Source organism: Andrographis paniculata, unplaced genomic scaffold, assembly GCF_009805555.1.
Source record: "Andrographis paniculata isolate CXL003 unplaced genomic scaffold, ASM980555v1 Contig58END, whole genome shotgun sequence".
NCBI lineage: Eukaryota > Viridiplantae > Streptophyta > Magnoliopsida > Lamiales > Acanthaceae > Andrographis > Andrographis paniculata.
The window spans coordinates 295,538-314,389 of NW_026137593.1; the positions used below are offsets into that span (position 1 = coordinate 295,538).

The 18,852-nt window shown below is 38.7% G+C and overlaps 1 protein-coding gene and 1 non-coding gene across 2 annotated transcripts; one reads left to right on the forward strand and one right to left on the reverse strand.

Moving 5' to 3' along the window:
* Positions 1-17,096: 17,096 nt before the first annotated feature.
* LOC127257612 (uncharacterized) lies at positions 17,097-18,313 on the forward strand. Its single transcript, XM_051284051.1, has 2 exons — positions 17,097-17,259; positions 17,430-18,313. Exons 1-2 carry the CDS (start codon positions 17,097-17,099, stop codon positions 18,311-18,313), a joined length of 1,047 nt encoding a protein of 348 aa, XP_051140008.1.
* LOC127257769 (small nucleolar RNA R71) lies at positions 17,651-17,757 on the reverse strand. Its single transcript, XR_007840113.1, has one exon. It is a non-coding gene; the product is annotated as a small nucleolar RNA R71 (small nucleolar RNA).
* Positions 18,314-18,852: the final 539 nt, after the last annotated feature.

Here is an 18,852-nt window from a genome sequence, read left to right on the forward strand (position 1 = left end):
CTGCATATGTCATACAACTTAAGTATTTGTTGATGCCTTCTTGAACCATCAGTAGTAAATACATGCTATTTGAAGTAAAAAAAAAAACGTTTCCCCAGCCACAGGTAACCAGGGCATACATAATTGCAACTGAAGTATAATGTCACGGTTGTTGTAAGTATGCAGTAGCTTACTGAGGGTATATGCATTAATGATTCCAACATATAGGGTTGCGGACCGAGTACAAACCATATCTCATTTTATTTCTACGGTATTTAAATTGTATTACCGTGTAATAACTTGGAGGCGTAGTATTGATTAAAATTCAGCACACAGCTAAGTACTAGACTTCCATATACCACACAACTATATTGTGGTTATATTATTGTGTCTATTCTATTGTGTTCTAATTCAATTAACGGGTAAGCGATGTAAGTTTTATCTGTGGCCTAAAACACGCCATTCAAGATTATGGGGTTGACGAGAAACACTACCATGGTTAAGCCAATACACTCTTACCATCATTTCGTGAATATTTTAAGAGAAAAGGCCGAGTCCCCACCCGCAGGATACCAGAGCATTTGAAATGGTAACGGAAGTATAAAGTCTATTTCCGTAGGTAGATAATAGATACTATAGGGTATTTGTATTAATGACTTCGTTACTTATGCATCTGAGCCGAGTACCGGACTCGTTGAACGAGGTACACAGATTGCATACGCGAGTATCTGTGTTGTAGTTGTAGCTATCCTAGTTGTAGGTATAGTAGCACTTATCTGTAACCACGTGTTGCTTAGCATTCCGCAGGAAATAGTTGATTGTAATCTAGAAGTTGGCCCACACGCAATTACCAGACACCTATGTCCCGCACAAATATTTTTTTTGTAATATTATCATGTTGTTTTAGTTGTGTTTGTTTTAAATTAACGGGTAAGCCCTTGCAGTTTCACCGGTCGATTAAAACATGGCGTCCAGTAGGGTTTCATGAGAAACGCCGACACGGTTGAACTGATTCAAAATGAACGCTATTTCAGTGATCAATGCAAAAGAAATGGCCGGTCCCACAAACGCAAGTGACTGGAGCATGTAATATATAAATGGAAGTACATACTAGTTTAACGTAGGCACATAAAAGCTATCAACGGGTATCACCACACAATGCAGGTATATAGTGAAGATGACAAATCAATCCACATAAAAGACATTTACCAATTCCATCACCTCGATACACAACGCAATAACTTGCCAGATCAATCCATAATTGAAGACATTAAACAAATCCATCACCTCCACACAACACAATAACTTCCCAGATCAATCCAAACTGAATACATTCAACAAACCCATCACCTCCCCACACAACGTAAGAACTTCCCAAATCAATCCAAATTCATTACATGTGTTAACCTGCCTTATTGTTCCATCGAGGTCTACGTTTCAGAGGGGGGACCTTTCAATATCTTCGCCGCAATCGTGCCTCGGTAGCTCTTGACATCGCCGAAGTCCTTGCCGAGGACGCCCACGACATTGACATCTGGACCTGCCCGCGCATAACACTCTGTGAACATGCAGACTAAAGGTCCACAGTCCAGCGTTTCACCCTGGTGTCGACATCTAATGTACTCGGGCGTTTCGCTGACCATAGGCCATAGTCGTGATGCGTTCATGTACAACGATAAAAGTTGCGTCTGCACAAATAACGTTACTCTTTCGTTAAGGAATTCAGCCTACCCATAGGCAAATAATTATGATCATTCGACAGACGTACCAATTTCTTTGCATTTCCCTGGCCGAAGGGGTCGCGCATTGAGTTACATTCCAACACAACGCGTTTGACGGTATCCAATATGCAGAGATGCCAGTGGAACCGGGTGTGTACATGTAGAAATATGTACCGGCACCCAGACCGGATTTTGTCCATGATTCCGGCGATCTCTTGCCCTACGGTCACTTGCAGCGAGTTGGCAAACGCGAGCACATTACCCTTATTGATGATCGGCTTTTTTGCTCCCCTGCTTTGTCGTGATAGCGCGTCGTTCACGGCTTTCTGAAAATCAAACACAGCAACCAACGCAATAATAACAGTGTGATTTGTAATACTAACCGTATAAATTCCAAATAGGATACTCACCGCTACGAACCATGGCACACAACCATACCGCACCTGCGGATTGTGTTGGAGCTGATATTCATTGCTGCATGGATGATGTAGGTATGCGTCGATGACTTTGCCTTTCACAGCTTCGTCAAACAGTAGTTCTAAAACGGCATCGGACGAGACAGACATGACGCCCTGCTGCCATACAGTGTCCCTACAAGATGATAGTCGTAAGCTGATAAAAACATCAATTGAGAAAAATATATAAAGCCTTAATAGTGAATAGCAATACCGGACGTTGAATGACGCGAGAAATTGTTCAATGGTGTTCGTCTCATCCTCAGATAAGGTACCCTTTCCACAGTAGCTGTCCTTATTATGATATCCCTCCCACTTTTGTGCTCCAGGGTCTGCTACAACCGTAGCATCCGCGTCCTCATCGTCGCCGACGACAAATGGTTCCTGAACCAACAATGAAGATAATCATGTTTCCGTACGTGTCTGTATTTATTGTACAGGTATTGACATAGAAACACTGGGTATTTAAGAATCTATCCGAAGTATTTCAAGCCAGATGATTGATATTTGTATCGAACTACGTACCTGCTCATTATTGACGTCGGCCACTGACTTTCCTTTCGCCCTCTGTGATTTTCTGGCTTTCTTAATTTGCGGTGTCGACACAGGTGTCACGAATTCAGGCTTCTTCTTTCTCTTCCAATCCTTACGTGCCATTACACCATGTACGATCGATGAATCTGCAGCCCTGCTACAAGTCTCACGGTCGGACTCATCGGCCTGCTACAATTTCAACAAAGCAAACAATCATTCAACAGATAGACAACTACGACCTACAAATTGTACTTACTATATTAATTAGCTTACCTTGACATCTATCGGTGCAATATAATGAACAATGGCTATCAGTTGGTTAAACTCTTACAGGCTACCAATCCCTTCGTCATCTGACTCGTTTATCGGATCAACTTCGGCCAAAAGGATGTCCATTTTTTTTACTTCGTCGGTCGGTATTCGCTCGCTCTTCCGCTGCCTCGTTGGGATCCTCCTCAGTCTGACTCTCCTCCTCCTCAGTTTGTTTCTCCTCCTCCTCCTCCTCCTCCTGACCCTGTTTCTCCTCCCGTCGGCCTGCTTCTCTTCCACCGAGTCCTCCTCAGTCTGATCTTCCTCATCCACATGCAGTTGTTTCCTCTCTGACTCCACAGCCATCCGGTCTGCTGTCTCCTCCTCCCCATAGTCTGCATCACCCTCCTCGCCATCGCTCTCATCCTCACACTCTATCGTCATCGACAACACCAGCTCTAGCTCTTTGCAATTTATGAGCAAGTCTGGCAATTGCAGCGTCTTTCTTCCGCAGCTCCACCTTTAATGCCGCAATTTGCTGAGCTGTTTCCTGCAGCATATATTAATAATGTCATATAAGAAATTATTTTATCCATTTACAATGGTAGCAACATTGAATAATGCATTTACCTCCGAAGCATGGCAAATTGCACGAACAAACTTTTCTTCCGTGCCTATCCGATAGAATTTCTGAATATCTGACCGCTTTAGGGATGTCAATTCACCAACTGCATGAACCCTGGATATTGGACCGAGGCTATTCAGCCACCGAAAGAGACGCGGTACCTTCAGAAGGCACTGTGCCTTGTCCAAAGTTGGGACCCTCTCATTGAACCAAGCCTGCACATATTGTAATAGACATTACTGCCAACAATAATACATATTGTGCAATATACCAAAATAAGTAAAAAAAATTAACAAATCCGATATTACATTGCTTACCAACAAATCGGCGGTGCAGCCTGTCAAATATTTTTTCCCGGACTTGAAGTCACTTATACAGATAACGGTGACTTGCGGGTCCCCACACATAGTCACCAATCGCAGTTAGGTCTTTCACATACGGTAACAAAAAAAGGGGTATAGAATAATTCGCATAACAAAATAAAATATTTGCAAAAACAAGCAAAATAAAGAGACGGGCAACGTCCGCAACAGAAAGAGGCTTCAGCCCCTGCAACAGAGCCTCACGCAGCTTCTGCAACACCTGGCCGCAGGTTACAGAACGCGGCTTGCTCCCAAAAATCCGAATAAACCATTCGCTTTCTACCGATGTGTTTTCGGTCATGTAGACTCCTTTCGCATGTAGTCCTAAGACTACAGAATATTCTTCAACTTCAAACGGAAGCTCAATGTCACTTCCAATCTTGAAGGACATAGATTCCGAACTAAAGCTATTGACGAGGGCAACAAGTCGGTGCCACGGAAACTTCATTTTCGGGCAATCCAAAAAATGCCCGAACGGAGTCATTTTTATGGCTGTGATGTGTTCGTCCATCATGTGTTGCTTCAGTTTCCCCACCTCATTATGAAAAAATGGTAATGCAATTCGGCTGATTACTGATTTGTGCTCTTTCCCTGGCCTGTAAGTAAAAACCATAAGTCCACGTTATCCAAATCTCTAATTTAGTTAAAAGTTTCTCACAATTTATCAGGAGTAAAAAAACGCATTACGAGTATACAATAGTGCCATACAGGTATATTACTTAGCAAATTAGACCAAACAAATGAAACTCTTGGTACCTAATAATACTGCAGTTGTCAACCCACAAATATGACTAATTACCGAACAATCCACCAAAAAACCTAAAATATGCAACTTCGAGTAACTAAACAAAATATACATCTCCAAAATTAACAAAATCAAAGATAAAACAGATAAAATCACCCAAAATCGGTGCATAAATAGAACACCGAACCGGGTTTCCTGGCAAAAAATTCGAACAATTTCAAACCACCCGTTGAACAAACACAACACCGAACACCCAGGGCTCCTCATCACCAAACCGATGCATACAAACACGGGACCAAGGCTTTTACCCCAAACAATCGAATAAACTACGGTATAAAATTCGATTGTCAACAAAATCATAAAACGAAAAGGGTTTCGACCAGACACTTACTTCTTCGAACTCCTCGTGGGGGATCGCGGCGGGTTCGTTGTTTTTCTCACCATTTTGATGAACCAATGTCTTACTGTTTGATCGTCGAGTTCGTGAGGGTCGATTTGCTTCTCGAAAAACTAGGGCTTGGACGGAGAGTGAGGGAAGTTAGGGAAGGTTTCAGCTCTTAAATCGTGCGTATTTTCTATGATTTTTTTTAAAAAAAATCACTAAATAAGGTACGCAGTATTTAAATGAAATTATCTAATTGTATACTGGGGGTAGAACGGGAGGTAATGTATGTATATATTATAAAATTGGAAGTATTTATTAAACAATCGTAAGTACATGTTGCATATACAACTGTGATTGAGTGGAAAATACAAAAAGAGAGTTATAACATATCTAATCAATAAAGTAGGGACTGCAGATCAATTAATTTACAATAGAGATTGTATTGCAAGTAAATTACAGTGACAGAAATTTTAGTCCAAATCTCCCTTTATAAAATTCAAATCCAATTCAAACTCATTCAAATTTTCAAATCCTCTTGAAAAAACACATTGTTATTATAATAATTATATCAACTAAATTCAAGTTAATTTATTTTATAATATTTATCTTAAAAATTGTGCCTAAAAATTTTGACATAATTAAATAAGATTGAAGGAGTATAGTATTTATGTACATAAAATATAAAACATTTTCCATGATTTGAAAAAATAATACGGAAGAAAAACTAATCTCAACGTAATTTTAAAATTATGTTTAAATTGACTTAATTAACTTTAATTAATTAATTAATGGTTCTCAGTATACATACTGAATTAGAAATACACTTTGATCGAAATGCATGAATATATGTTTTATGTTGATTTTTTATATATAAAATGTGTTGTTTTTGTTTTTTTAATTTTTTTTTATACTATATTACAATTTTTAATATATTAAAGGAATCATAAACAAAAGTAGAAGTAGAAGCAAACACAAAAAACAATTTTATATTCGGATGAATTATTATAATATCAGCTTTTTATAAAAAATTATTTATATTTAATGGAGTTGAAAATGATTTTAATTATTAAAATGAATATGTTGTTAATATAATCGTATTTTTTATAAAACTTTTATAATTTATTTTTAAATTTTATTAGTTATATATTTAAAGATTTTAATTTAAAGTATAAATAATATATTTTAAAAAATTGTTATTTCTATTTTAAATTTTTAATTTAAGAATAATATATAAATTAAAATTAAAATTAAAATTTAATATTAATTGTTTTTTGTATTTTATAATTTATTTTAAAATTTTATAGATTAATAGTTTCAGTATAATTAAAAAAACTATATACTCTTGTTTAATTAATTTAGTATTTTTTATTAAATATAATATATAAATAAATTAATTAATATTATATTATACTATAGTATTGTATTTATTATTATTATTATTATTATTATTAAAAAAATAATTTTAACTAAAAAAGGTTTTACGTATTTTAGAACTTAATCTTCTTTAAAAAAAAAAAAAAAAACCTTTTCAGTCTGACAAGTTGTTTCTGTTTCTGTTTTTAGACAAAGCCACTTGTGATTAACTTTAAACTTAGTATTTAAATATTCTTGTTGAGTATAAAATTTATAATTAGGATAAAGACCAAAAATAAGAGGAGATGTGGGCCCGTCATTGGGCGTATCAGATGGCTAAGAGTTTCTCAAGGCGGTCGGTTGGTCAGCAGTCCGTTTAAGAGGCCAAGGGTTTCTCTGGGCAGAAGGATCGGCGGCTAGGCGGTCGGTTGGTCAGCCGCTCGTTTAAAGAGCCAGGGCAGTACGGGGATGGTCGGACGAGCAATTGAATTCGATAACTAACAAGAACGGTTGGTGGGACGTTTAAGACACGTGTCAGTTGGGGATTAATGTGTAGGGCGGTTGATGGCAGTTGCGGTAACCGACCAGGTGACGTTTTGAAACGTCTCCTTAGGAATTATTTAATGATTCAGTGAAATTCAGATAGGGGATCTTCAATCAGACAAGAATTAATTACGAATTTCCTGTTGGGGGTCACCCTTTATTTTCATGTATTTACTACTTTGTTCTACAAATAAATTTTTACTCAAGTTCGATACTATTTTCAGATTTTACTTTGTATTGTTGAAAAAACCAATCAAAAAATTTATGACCACAGTGGGAGTAAAAGCAAAATAGCTAATCCTACTTCCAACAACGATTTCATATGTTTGCGTTCTGGGCGGATTATTAGTAGAAATACTATGGCAGGCACCCAATCTCAAACCAACACCACCGGTGTCGGAGTTTCTGCAGTGACGTCTAATCCGACCACAGTTGTTCCTACCACATGAGGGACGTCTCAAGTACAGCCTGAATGGTTGACTTATGTTCAACAATTGAACAATCAATAGATGACTACCATACAAACAATGTTGTACGATCAACAGAATTTAATGCAGAACATGCTGGATCAGGCGTTGTTCAAGGTCACATTACATTCAAGCACACCCCCAGCCTTGTCACCTTCTCGCTTCCAGGCAACTTTTCTGGGATCAACATTTGCAGGGCCGTCATACGTCGATAGTACAGTTCCTAGTGCCACTGCTCCCAATCGAGCAAATAGGGGAAAGACTCCACTAACTTTCCTAAATAATGTTCCTTTGGGGCCAAGAATTGATAACACTCAGCCGAACATCGTGAAGGAAGATAGGAAAGGAGGACATATACATGATCCTATTCATATCCCTGATCATCAACACCTTCGTTTGGATCCTGAAGAAATTGCACAAGTCTGCGGGTTCATTTCGGCATGAATCCCCACGTGGACAACCGCCCCGCCTATCAAAGACCTTTTCCAGAAAGGATCATTAACGATTACCCTCTCCCAAGGAATTATCGACCATCCGACTTTCATGCTTTCTCAGGAGAAGATGGATCTTCCACCATAGAACATGTGGGTCATTTCACGGCACAATTAGGAGAGATCGGTAATAATCCTTTTTATAAATTGCAACTGTTTGGTTTGTCTCTTACTAGGAAATATTTTTCGTGGTTTGTCAATTTACCACCGGGACAAATACAAACCTGGGAAGGCTTAGAGATGACGTTCCATGCTAGATTCTTCAACCCTTTGCCAACCGTCTTCCTTACCGATTTGATGGAAATGAAGCAAGTTCCAGAAGAATCAGCCTCGCAGTTTATCGAATGGGTACGTTTGTTGAAAGGGCGATGTCTCACAATAATTAATGAGAAGGAGATGACCAATTTAGTGGTCCGCAATATGCATGTACGGTTAAGAGAGGCACTTACTGCATATGATGTAGAAGATCTGGCAAGTCTCGCATCCAAGGCTGGACGCTTGGAATCTCTCTTCAGAGAAAAGGATCAAAATTTCAAGCGTAATAAAGTTCAACAAATGGCTAGTATGGAAACGGAAACATACAACCTTGATTTTGATCAAATGGAAGAAATGGCGGCCAAAATAATCTCTGGAAAGCCTTATGTGTGCTCCAAATTAAAACCATTTCCAGGAACTGAGGGAAGAGATCAACCTACATTCGATAGTTCAAAGGCTGACGAAATCTTTGATATTCTATTGACTGATGGACAGATTCGAATTCCAAACGGTCAAAGATTGGCCATTAAAGAAGAAATCAAAGGAAGACCATACTGTAAGTGGCATAATTCGTTTACTCATAATACAAGCCAATGCACACACTTCCGAAAGGAAATTCAAAGGGCCATCAAGGTAGGACGGCTCAAGTATATCACTTTGGGCGTAGAACAACAACCGTTCCCAAAAGTAACGACAACAATCGTAGACGTGTGATCAATTCGCAAACCAAGAAGAATATATCAGTCAAACAACTGCCAACAGACATAAAGATTCAAGATATATGAAAAGCCAGTACAAGAAAAATGGGATAACCAAGACGGTTCTTTTGATGTGGAATTAAAGGAACAAGTGTTGGTTCGAGATCATCCGACTATAAGGACCGGCTTGGTCGGGGACAATTGGGTTCGGAATAAAAAGCCTTTACCAGTTGATATCGATCCTCAATTTCCAGGTATGAATCGTACCCAAATTATTAATGCCAAATGCAGGTATGCTGCAAGGTATAGGAAAGGAAAAAAAGAAGTTCCTTCAACGAAACAACAGAACGATGTCCAAGTAGTTTCTGATGATCAGACAAAAAGTTGGTCCGTACAAAAAGGGAATAAAGAGGCATCAGATGAGAAAATTGAAGGTTTCAGATGTCAGTATTGTAAACGAATTAACATTAATCCATCTATTGAAGAATTTCATTTAGAATCACTAATAGCTCAATCTGGAAACGGGACGGGAGAAGAATTTCGTACAATGGAAGTAGACACAAGATCTGTCAAAACTCGCCTAGGTCCACGAGTCCCTTGCCGAATTACAGAAGTTCATTGGATTGAAGAAGAACCTTTATGAGCAAGTCTGGTGGATGGTTCTGTGGAGGAACCAGAATGGGCAAAGATTTCAGATCCTGATTTTCAGTCAGAAATTCCTCCGATAGTTTTTTCTCCTATCCCAGAAGGAACAACATCTCATTTGAAGCTCTGTATGTTACTGCACACATTTTCAGGAAACCAGTCACGAAGGTTTTCATCGATAACGGAGCCATTTTACTGTTATGCCGTTAAAGACCTTTAAGAAGTTAGGGAAAGGAATTCACGATTTGTCTCCGGTGGATTTCGAGATGACCAGTTTTACAGGGCAACTAACAAAACCAGAAGCTATGATGGTAGCCCTAATTGAAGTTGGACCAAAAATGATTTCTTCTGTATTTTTTGTGGTGGATGCAGACACTACATATTCAATTCTGCTGGGACGAGACTGGATACATGCATCATAGTGTGTGCCATCATCACTGCATCAGAAATTAATGTTCTGGGAGGGTAATCAGGTCTTTAAAATGGAAGGTAATGATAACCCCTTTGGTGTATCGGAAAAGGCTGAAGAGTTACTCCAGTCACTTACCCCCAATTTCTCAGGCATTTTTGGCTAGTGAATACCCAATAAAGGATTATAGATTCACCAGCCAGAATTCAATGTTCTTCTAAAAAGAACACACCTCATGTATGGCTCATAAGGAAGCCAAATCTATCTTATAATATATCTTTTATGGATAGTACAAATCTAGAAGATTGTAGTTTACTTATTAATTAGTTTTATTTAAGTCAGCTTTTGAAAAAGGCAGAAAAAATTAAAAAGATATATGATGTTCATCACCAGGAGGATGAGCAATTTCGGTGGCCAGATTTGCTAGAAAAGACACAGAGCCAACCTTTTCAGCTCAAGACCCTTTGTTGGAGTTCAATGTAGGAACCGACCTGATTCCGAAAATGGTCAGAGTAAGTGGATATTTATCTAAAGAACAACGGGTAAGGATACTTGAGGTTATTAAGAATAATATTGATTGTTTAGGTTGGGATTATTTAGAAATGCTTGGTTTGGAACAAAGTCTGATAGAGCATCGGTTGCCTATTAGAGAAGGTTTTAAACCTTATAAGCAGCCTCTGAGGCGAATGAGCCTTGATTTGATGCCACAAATCAAAGAAGAAATCCAGGAACTTCTTAAAGTCGGCTTTATTCAGCCTTGCCATTATGCATAATGGTTGGCAAACATTGTACCAGTGGTTAAAAAGAATGGTAAGATCATAATATGTATAGACTTCCGGGATCTTAATATAGCCACTTCTAAAGACGAATATGTAATGCCTATGGCCGATATGCTTATTGATTCAACAGCAGGGCATAAAATCCTCAGTCTGATGGATGGTTATGCAGGCTATAATCAAATCTTTTTGGCAGAAGAAGATATTCATAAGACGACTTTCAGGTGTCCAGGAGCTTTAGGTATTTACGAATGGACAGTCATGCTATTCGGATTAAAGAATGCTGGGGCAACCTATCAAAGGGCCATGAATTCAATTTTTCATGACCTCATTGGCAAATCCATGGATATTTATAGTAATGATATCATCGTTAAATCTGTTAGTTTCGATCATCACTTGAAAGATCTAAAAGATGCTTTTAGCCGAATGAAGAGGTACAATCTGAAAATGAATCCAACTAAATGTGCTTTTGCTATATCAGCTGGAATTTTCTTAGGTTTTTTGGTGCATGAAAGAGGAATTGAAATTGAGGCAAACAAAGCCAAAGCAATTCTATCCATCCGACCGTCCAGGACGGTTAAGGAAGTACAGAGTCTTTTGGGCAAGGTGAATTATCTAAGGAGGTTCATTGCTAATGCTGCTGGAAAGGTTAGGCCAATCACTAAGTTGTTGAAAGCTGGGGCAGACGGTTTTGAATGGGGACCAGACCAGCAGACATCATTAGATGTTATAAAGCAAGCCCTGGTTCAATCTCCAGTCTTAATACCTCCTAAGGAAGGTCGGCCCCTCAAGCTTTATTTGGCAAATACACACGAAGTGGTCAGTTGCTTAATAGCACAGGATGGTGGTGATGGTAAAGAGAGGAAAATTTATTATTTGAGTAAGACTCTTACAAGACCATAATTGAATTATACTATGCCATAAAAAATGTGTTACTCATTGGTGTTCGCATGCACCAAACTTGAACATTATATGCTGCCCAGGAGAATAGAAGTTATCTCGAAGGTGGATCTTATCAAATTAATTTTGCAGAGACCTACCATGCAGGGCAGCCTTATGAAATGGGCCATTAAATTGGCTCATTTCGCTTTGCAACATTCTCCGTTAAAGGCGGTCAAAGGTCAAGCAATAGCAGATTTTCTGGCAGAGTTTTTAGGAGACAATCAAGAAGAGATCGAGTGCATATCTTATGTGAGCACCCAAACTTGGTCAATGTTCTTCGATGGTTCTACTGCTGGAAATAGATCAGGTGCAGGGGTTTTGTTAGAAAGACCAGATGACCAGAAGATCAAGTTAAAACTTCAATTAGAGGCTATGACGCACAATTCAGCAGAATATGAGGCCCTAATCTTGGGATTGGAAGCTTTAATAGCCAAGAATGTTCAGTCGGTAGTCATAAGAGGAGATTCCCAATTGGTAATCAATCAGGTAACCAAACAATATGTTTGTAATTATCCTTATCTACGCAGATACAGGGATGTTGTATATAGATTGTTGCCAAAAATCTCAGATGTGATGATTGAATTCATCCCTAGGAAAGAAAACCAACATGCAGATGAGTTAGCCCAAAAAGCATGTAAGGGAATTCCGAAAGAGATCTGTGCAGAGATCGAGTCGGGAACAGAAGATGGGATCGATTGGAGGATAGAAATGGTCATGTATCTGCAAAATCCGGGAGCAAATCTGCCGACAGGGGTACATTTAAAGGCTTTACGATTCCAATTGATAGAAGAAGTTTTATATAAAAGGACGTTCGAAGGATTACTTTTAAGATGCTTAGGGTCTAAGCAAGCTTTGGAAGTTATGACAGAGGTACATAGCGGGATCTGCGGAGCACATTGGGCAGGTTTGAATATGAGATGGGCTATTCACCGCTTGGGTTTCTTTTGGCCAAAGATCTTTGAAAATTGTATACAATTTGCAAAAGGCTGCCAAGAATGTCAAAAGCATGGACAGTTGAATCATTGGCTAGTTATTGAATTGCGAGCTATGGTAAAACCATGGCCTTTCAAGTCTTGGGCCATGGACATCATTGGGAAAATACATCTTCCTTCATCCAATATCATTGTTTTATTTTGGTTGCAACAAACTATTTCACTAAATGGGTAGAGGCGGTTGCTTTAAAAAATGTGGATCAAAAGGAGTTAATTGATTTTGTGTTGAATCAGATCATCTACAGGTATGGCATTCCGCATTGTTTAACCACTGACCAAGGTTTAGTTTTCACTGGAGAAAAGTTTATAAGTTTCTTGGCAGAATTTGGTATTCGGATAAATCATTCTTCGCTTTATTATCCCCAAGCTAATGGACATGTAGAGGCAGCCAATAAGATCATTATTGGAATCATAAAGAAAATGGTTGAGGGGAATCCAAGAAAACGGCATTTGCTATTACCTCAGGCCTTATGGGCACACAGAAATAACAGAAGTTCGGCGACGGGGTTTTCACCATATCAGTTTACTTTTGGGCAAGATGCTGTGTTGCCAGCCGAAATTCAGGTATCATCGGGACATACAAGTTTTACTACTGGAGAGTTCACTGAGGAGTATCAGCAAATTATGTTGCAGAAATTGGAAAATCTGGACGTTAACCGACTCCGTGCAATCGATCAGATTGTAAGGCAGAATGGAATCAGGGCAAAATATTACGGAAAGAAAGTCCTTTATAGGACTTTCCAAGAAGGAGATTTGGTTTGGAAGACCATCCTACCTACGCAAAAAGAAGATCGATCAATTAGGAAAATGGTCTCCGAACTGGGAAGGGCCATTTATTATTCATAAGAAAATCGGAAAATGGTGCCTTTATTATAATAAATCAATAAGGTAAAAGATTACATGATTGTATCAATGCTAGATATCTGAAGAGGCATTTTCCTGCCTTTTCAGATAAGAAGAATGCATAAAACAAGAAATTTTATTCAGAACATAAACATAAAGGGTTCGAACCCAAAATATGGTTCATTCATTATCGGACATTGATATGTGCGGGGGACCTCCCTCTTCTGAATCATAATCTTTATCCCAATGATTGGAAATTAACTCTAGTACCTCATCAATAAGGTCTTCTAAATCAGGTCTGACATGGCTCCGGATCACCCGAACCCGAACTTAGACGGACCGATTGCAACCCGAACCCGGTCGAAGCTACTTGTTTGCTTAGAGGTTGTGATCCTTTGATCTTAATCAAAATGTGTGGTTTAGATTAGCTTGCCACTTAAGATGTGTAGCTTAGATTAATTTGTCATTTAGTATATATAGCTTTATTTATTTTCTTGATGGACACACAACTTAGATAAGAACATTTGAGAGAGGGTTAACCTAGCTTTTGGAGAGATTCCTTAGAGTTTGAGTGATTCCATCCGCCGAGAGGGCAATTCGACTGTTGAGCTTCGGATGCAATTGTGTGAGAGATGGAAGATGCATCGGCAGCCTCGGACAGTCCATGGATTCTCGAAAGTGCTTGCTCGAGAGGAGTGATTGTTTTTTGGAATTCGACTTATCCTATTTCTATTTTGATTTTCGATCCATCATTTCTAAGTTCCCGAATACATATTAGATACTTGTCTTTTCGAGTTTGATTCATGGAGATGATCCTAATCCATATCATAAAATTGGTATTAGAGTGGTTGTTGATTTGATCATAAGATTTCGTAGCTATCTTGTTCACAACATGTTCGATAATATCTCTCTATGTCCTGTTTGATCAAATTTGTGTTAGAACATGGGTTTAGTTCATGTTATTTGGAGATAGTTCATAGTTTCTGGAAATAGCCATTTCGTTGTTGCAAAAATTTCCTCTCTAGTGGAAATGATAACTAGTTCCAATCCATTGTTAGTTGCCAATCATGAGTTGTGTTGTTGAATTTGTCTCTCAAGAAACACAAGTAGTAGTGATTTTTGGCCGGCACTAACAAGCTTTGTTTGTATTTTTCTAAGTGTTCTTAGACCTTGATTGAGTAATATGGTTGGTTTTGAGCCTAAACACATCAAATGATCATGGAATTGAGTGAGTTGAGGGCTTAGAAGTGTGTTTTTGTGAGTTTTGTCGGTAAATCGTATTTTGGCTGTAACTTTTGCATACGAACTCCGATTTACTATTGTGAGGAGGTTTCGGAATCGGCATCGAGTCCTCTATACAGTTTTCAGAATCAGTATCGAGTCCTCTATTTTGATCTGAAAATCTTCAAAAAACACCTGGAAGACAGTTTTTGGTCAGTCTGAAAATCTTGGGTCCAACATTCTGTTTTATGTTTTGAGCTGTCGAATTGTTCGATTTACTTCTCTTAATTGGCTGGGAATTATTGAGTGATTCTTTTCTTTCCTGTTAGATAATTCCTTGAAGTTGATTTTAATTTTTGGAATCGTGAGATTTGGTTTTGAATAACTCTCTGAAATAGCGTTTGAATTTGGTTATAGTGCACTGCGTCCTGTTTTTGAGGAGTGTGGCAAAAGTGCAATAAAAGAGCCAAGATGGTAATATAAATTCAAAAAAGGAGCACTCTAAACATTTAGTAAAAGCCTAGAGAGCATTTTAAAAAAAAAAAATTGAGCAGCACACTTTCTCTTCTTGTTATAGTGCATTGTCGATCATTTGGATAATCATACCTGAGAGTCACTAGACCAGTTTTGATCTCCTTTTGTGGGGGTTCTTTTGAGTTAGGAGAGTTTGTCATGATCAAATGATGTGCTAGAGATTTTGATTCTAGCTTGTTGCTTAGTTGTGGAATAAGAACTTGTGTCAAACTTTGTTTACATTCTGCGATTATAGTTTGGCGTCGAATCCTCTAGTTTGTTTCCTAGTTGATGCGTCTTGTTTTTGTTCAACATTAATTCTCCTTGAGTATTGCACTTGAAGGAATTCCGACGTACTATTTGAGGTATTTGCAAAACGCTTCTTCTGTTTTGATTGTGGTTGCTTCTGATATTTCCTTTCTGAGAGTTGTGAGAGAGAGTGAGAGCACTTACCTTTCGATATACATATATATAGTTTGTCTTTGTTTGTAGGATGGCCACCTTCGAACAATTGAAGGATCTGTTGGAATCGAGTTTGCACAATTGGAGGCCAAAATGGAAAAAACTTTATCCATGCAACAAAGGGCAACTTGGGATCATATAGAGTACGCCGTGAATAAGAAAATAAGGACCTCAATCACAGGTTGACATCTTTGGAGACGGCACAGACTGAGGTTCCTTCTGGAGTAGCTGATATTCGAGGTAGATATAATGCAGCTGAGGCTTCTCGTCATCGTGATTTGAGTCCTTCAATGAGGTCAGACGCACACAATAGTCGTAACTCAGAGCACTCATTCTATGAATGAGACCAAACTTATCATCGACGTGGTGAGGTGGATGACGATCTTTCTACCATTAGGATTACCCTTCCCACCTTTGGAGGATTAAGGGGGGCAGAGGAATTTTTGGATTGGACGATGAAGTGGGATATGGCATTTGACTGCCATAATTACTCGGATGGCAAGAAATTCCGAATGGCCAGAGCAGATACGCACAAGAGCAGAAAACTGACAGACTCATAGATCGCGCAGGAGAAAATCAATAGAGAAGATTTCCCCTCCCACTATGACTTTATCTTTCTATTTTGTTCTTTGTTATTTGATTATGAAGTAGATACTTTTCTGATTTGAGGGGTGATAATTGTTTTGGAGATTCTTAATTTTCTTTATAAAAGTTCTTTTTAATTATCAATATTGTCTAATTCTGAGAATAACGTTTTTGATTGTTAGATTGATTGAATATTTTAGTACCAATATTTGAATTAGTCTGATAATCTAAAGTCAATTCAGGTAGGATATCCGTAATTGTATTCACATTGGAATAGGTGACAACCAGGTTGAATAGTTCCTTCTCGGGGGTTAGACAATCAAATCTAATTTCTCCTCTTAGAATGCGATTAGGCAATATTTCTTATGGGCACACCTAGGTTTATTTGCTTAATTAAGGGTAGTTAACGGTCGTACCTTAATTACCTACACTGTAAGGAAAAATTGGTTGTCAGAGCTTGTTGATAACTATAACCAATTTATTGATACTTTAATAAGAACTAACTTTATTGAATCAATGATAAAACACAAGTGTCATAACTGCATCATCCCTTGAGCTAGGCATCCCCTTAATAGTTAGTTCTCCTATAATTTAATTGCTTTTTTGTTTTATTTTCATTAGATGATAAAAGAAAATTCCCCCAAATTATTTACTGCATTAGAACACGAAAGAGTGAATCAAAAAATCCCAGTGGAGACAATTCCTTCCCCTGTATTACATTAAATTGTGATAATGGAATAGGTGAAATATTTGATTAACCGCGCGACAGGTCAATTTTTGGCGCCGTTGCCGGGGATTGGCGCTTTGTTTTACTCTTTTGTGTTATTTTCATTTATCCTCCTATTTATGCCCCATTCTTCTCGTAAAGGTGAACTGATACTTAATCTTGAGATCGGGAAGGTTGAGCGAAAGCTGCAAAAGGAAGCCAAACAACGAAAAGCTGCTCAAGTTGCAAAGCTGGCAGAATCTTTAAACCACCTCAGAATCTCTAGTTCTAGCGACTCTGAAAGTGATCAAGAGACTGTCATGGCTGAGGATACCGCACTTTAAGGGAGTTGGCTGCTCCCAACTTGACACAACAACCTTTACGCATTAACTTTCCAACTCTGAATAACACTATTGCTTTTGAACTGAAATCTGGCTTAATTCATTTACTGTCTTCTTTTCATGGACTTGCAGGCGAAGAACCTCACAAACACTTGCAAGAGTTCAACTTGGTGTGCTCCAGCATGAAACCACTAAGTGTTACTGAAGAACAAATCAAACTCAGAGCCTTCCCATTCTCACTCAAAGATGCTGCAAAGGATTGGCTCTACTATCTCCCACTTGGAAGCATCGACACGTGGAACGACATAAAAAAGAAATGTTTGGAGAAGTACTTTCCAGCTTCCAGAACTATGATTCAGAGGAAGGAAATATGTGGCATCAAGCAACAATCAGGTGAAACGTTCCATGAATTTTGGGAGCGATTTAATAAGGTTATTATTAAATGTCCACAACATCAAATTCCTCCACAATTATTGATTCAAGATTTTTATGATGGTTTGTCATTGATGGACAAGAACATCATCAATGCTGCAAGTGGTGGAGCTCTGGTGAATAAAACGCAAGCACAAGCTTGGGATCTTATTGCGAGGATGGCTGAAAACACGCAACAATTTGGCTCGAGGGATGTTGGACACACAAGCAAAAATAGTAACGGCCATTCTATCCAATCAATGCAGCAACAACTTTCCGAGTTGACGAGCTTTGTTCGCAAGATGGTCGTGAAAAAATCTAACCCGAATGTCCAAGTCAAGGCATGTAATATATGCACGAATGAAGGGCACCCTATGGATGCATGCCCGACCCTCCAAGAAGGCTATGCAATGGATGTAAACGCTGCAAACTATGGTGCGAATGGGCCTCCAGTGTACAACCCGTACTCCAACACTTACAATCCAAACTGGAGAGATTATCCGAACTTGCGCTATGGAAACGTACAGCAGAGTAATGCTCTTCACCCATTCGGAGTTACGCAGAAAATACAACAACCTCGCTTCTATGGGAAACAACTGCCCTAAGCATCCACAAGCAACTCCAGTCCATCTTTGGAAGACTTGGTGAAGTCTATGGCTACCACTACCCTGCAGTTCCAACAAGAGACGAAAACGTTCCAACAAGAGATGAGATCGACAGTTGACAAATTACAAGGTCAGATCAATCAAGTGTCAGAGGAGGTAAGACAACTACGTGAAAAAGGAAAGTGGCCCGCTCAGCCTGAGCCAAATCCAGCAAATGTCAGCGCCATCACTATCGGCAGTGGCATGATGATTGAATTTTCTTCCCGGCCTAATCCAAAGAATACAAGTGCTATAACCCTTCATAGCGGAAAGGAATTGGAAGGTCCACCTCCTATATCGAAGAAACAAAATGAGGATTATATTGAGATGGAGATTGAAAAAGAAGCTGAACTTCACGAAAAGGTACCTCCCAACTCTGTTCCTCCTACTGAAGCTAAATCTGCTCCTTTTCCTGACAGGTTGAAGAAACCACAAAAGGCAAACAAACGAAAGTAGATGATGAAGATATTCAAGAAGGTGGAACTTAATATCCCGCTCTT

Coding starts and splice junctions, on each gene's coding strand:
- LOC127257612 (XM_051284051.1), top strand. CDS start 17,097: ATGCCCCATTCTTCTCGTAAAGGTGAACTGATACTTAATCTTGAGATC. Junction 17,260..17,429: donor TAGTTCTAGCGACTCTGAAA/GTGATCAAGAGA, acceptor ATGGACTTGCAG/GCGAAGAACCTCACAAACAC.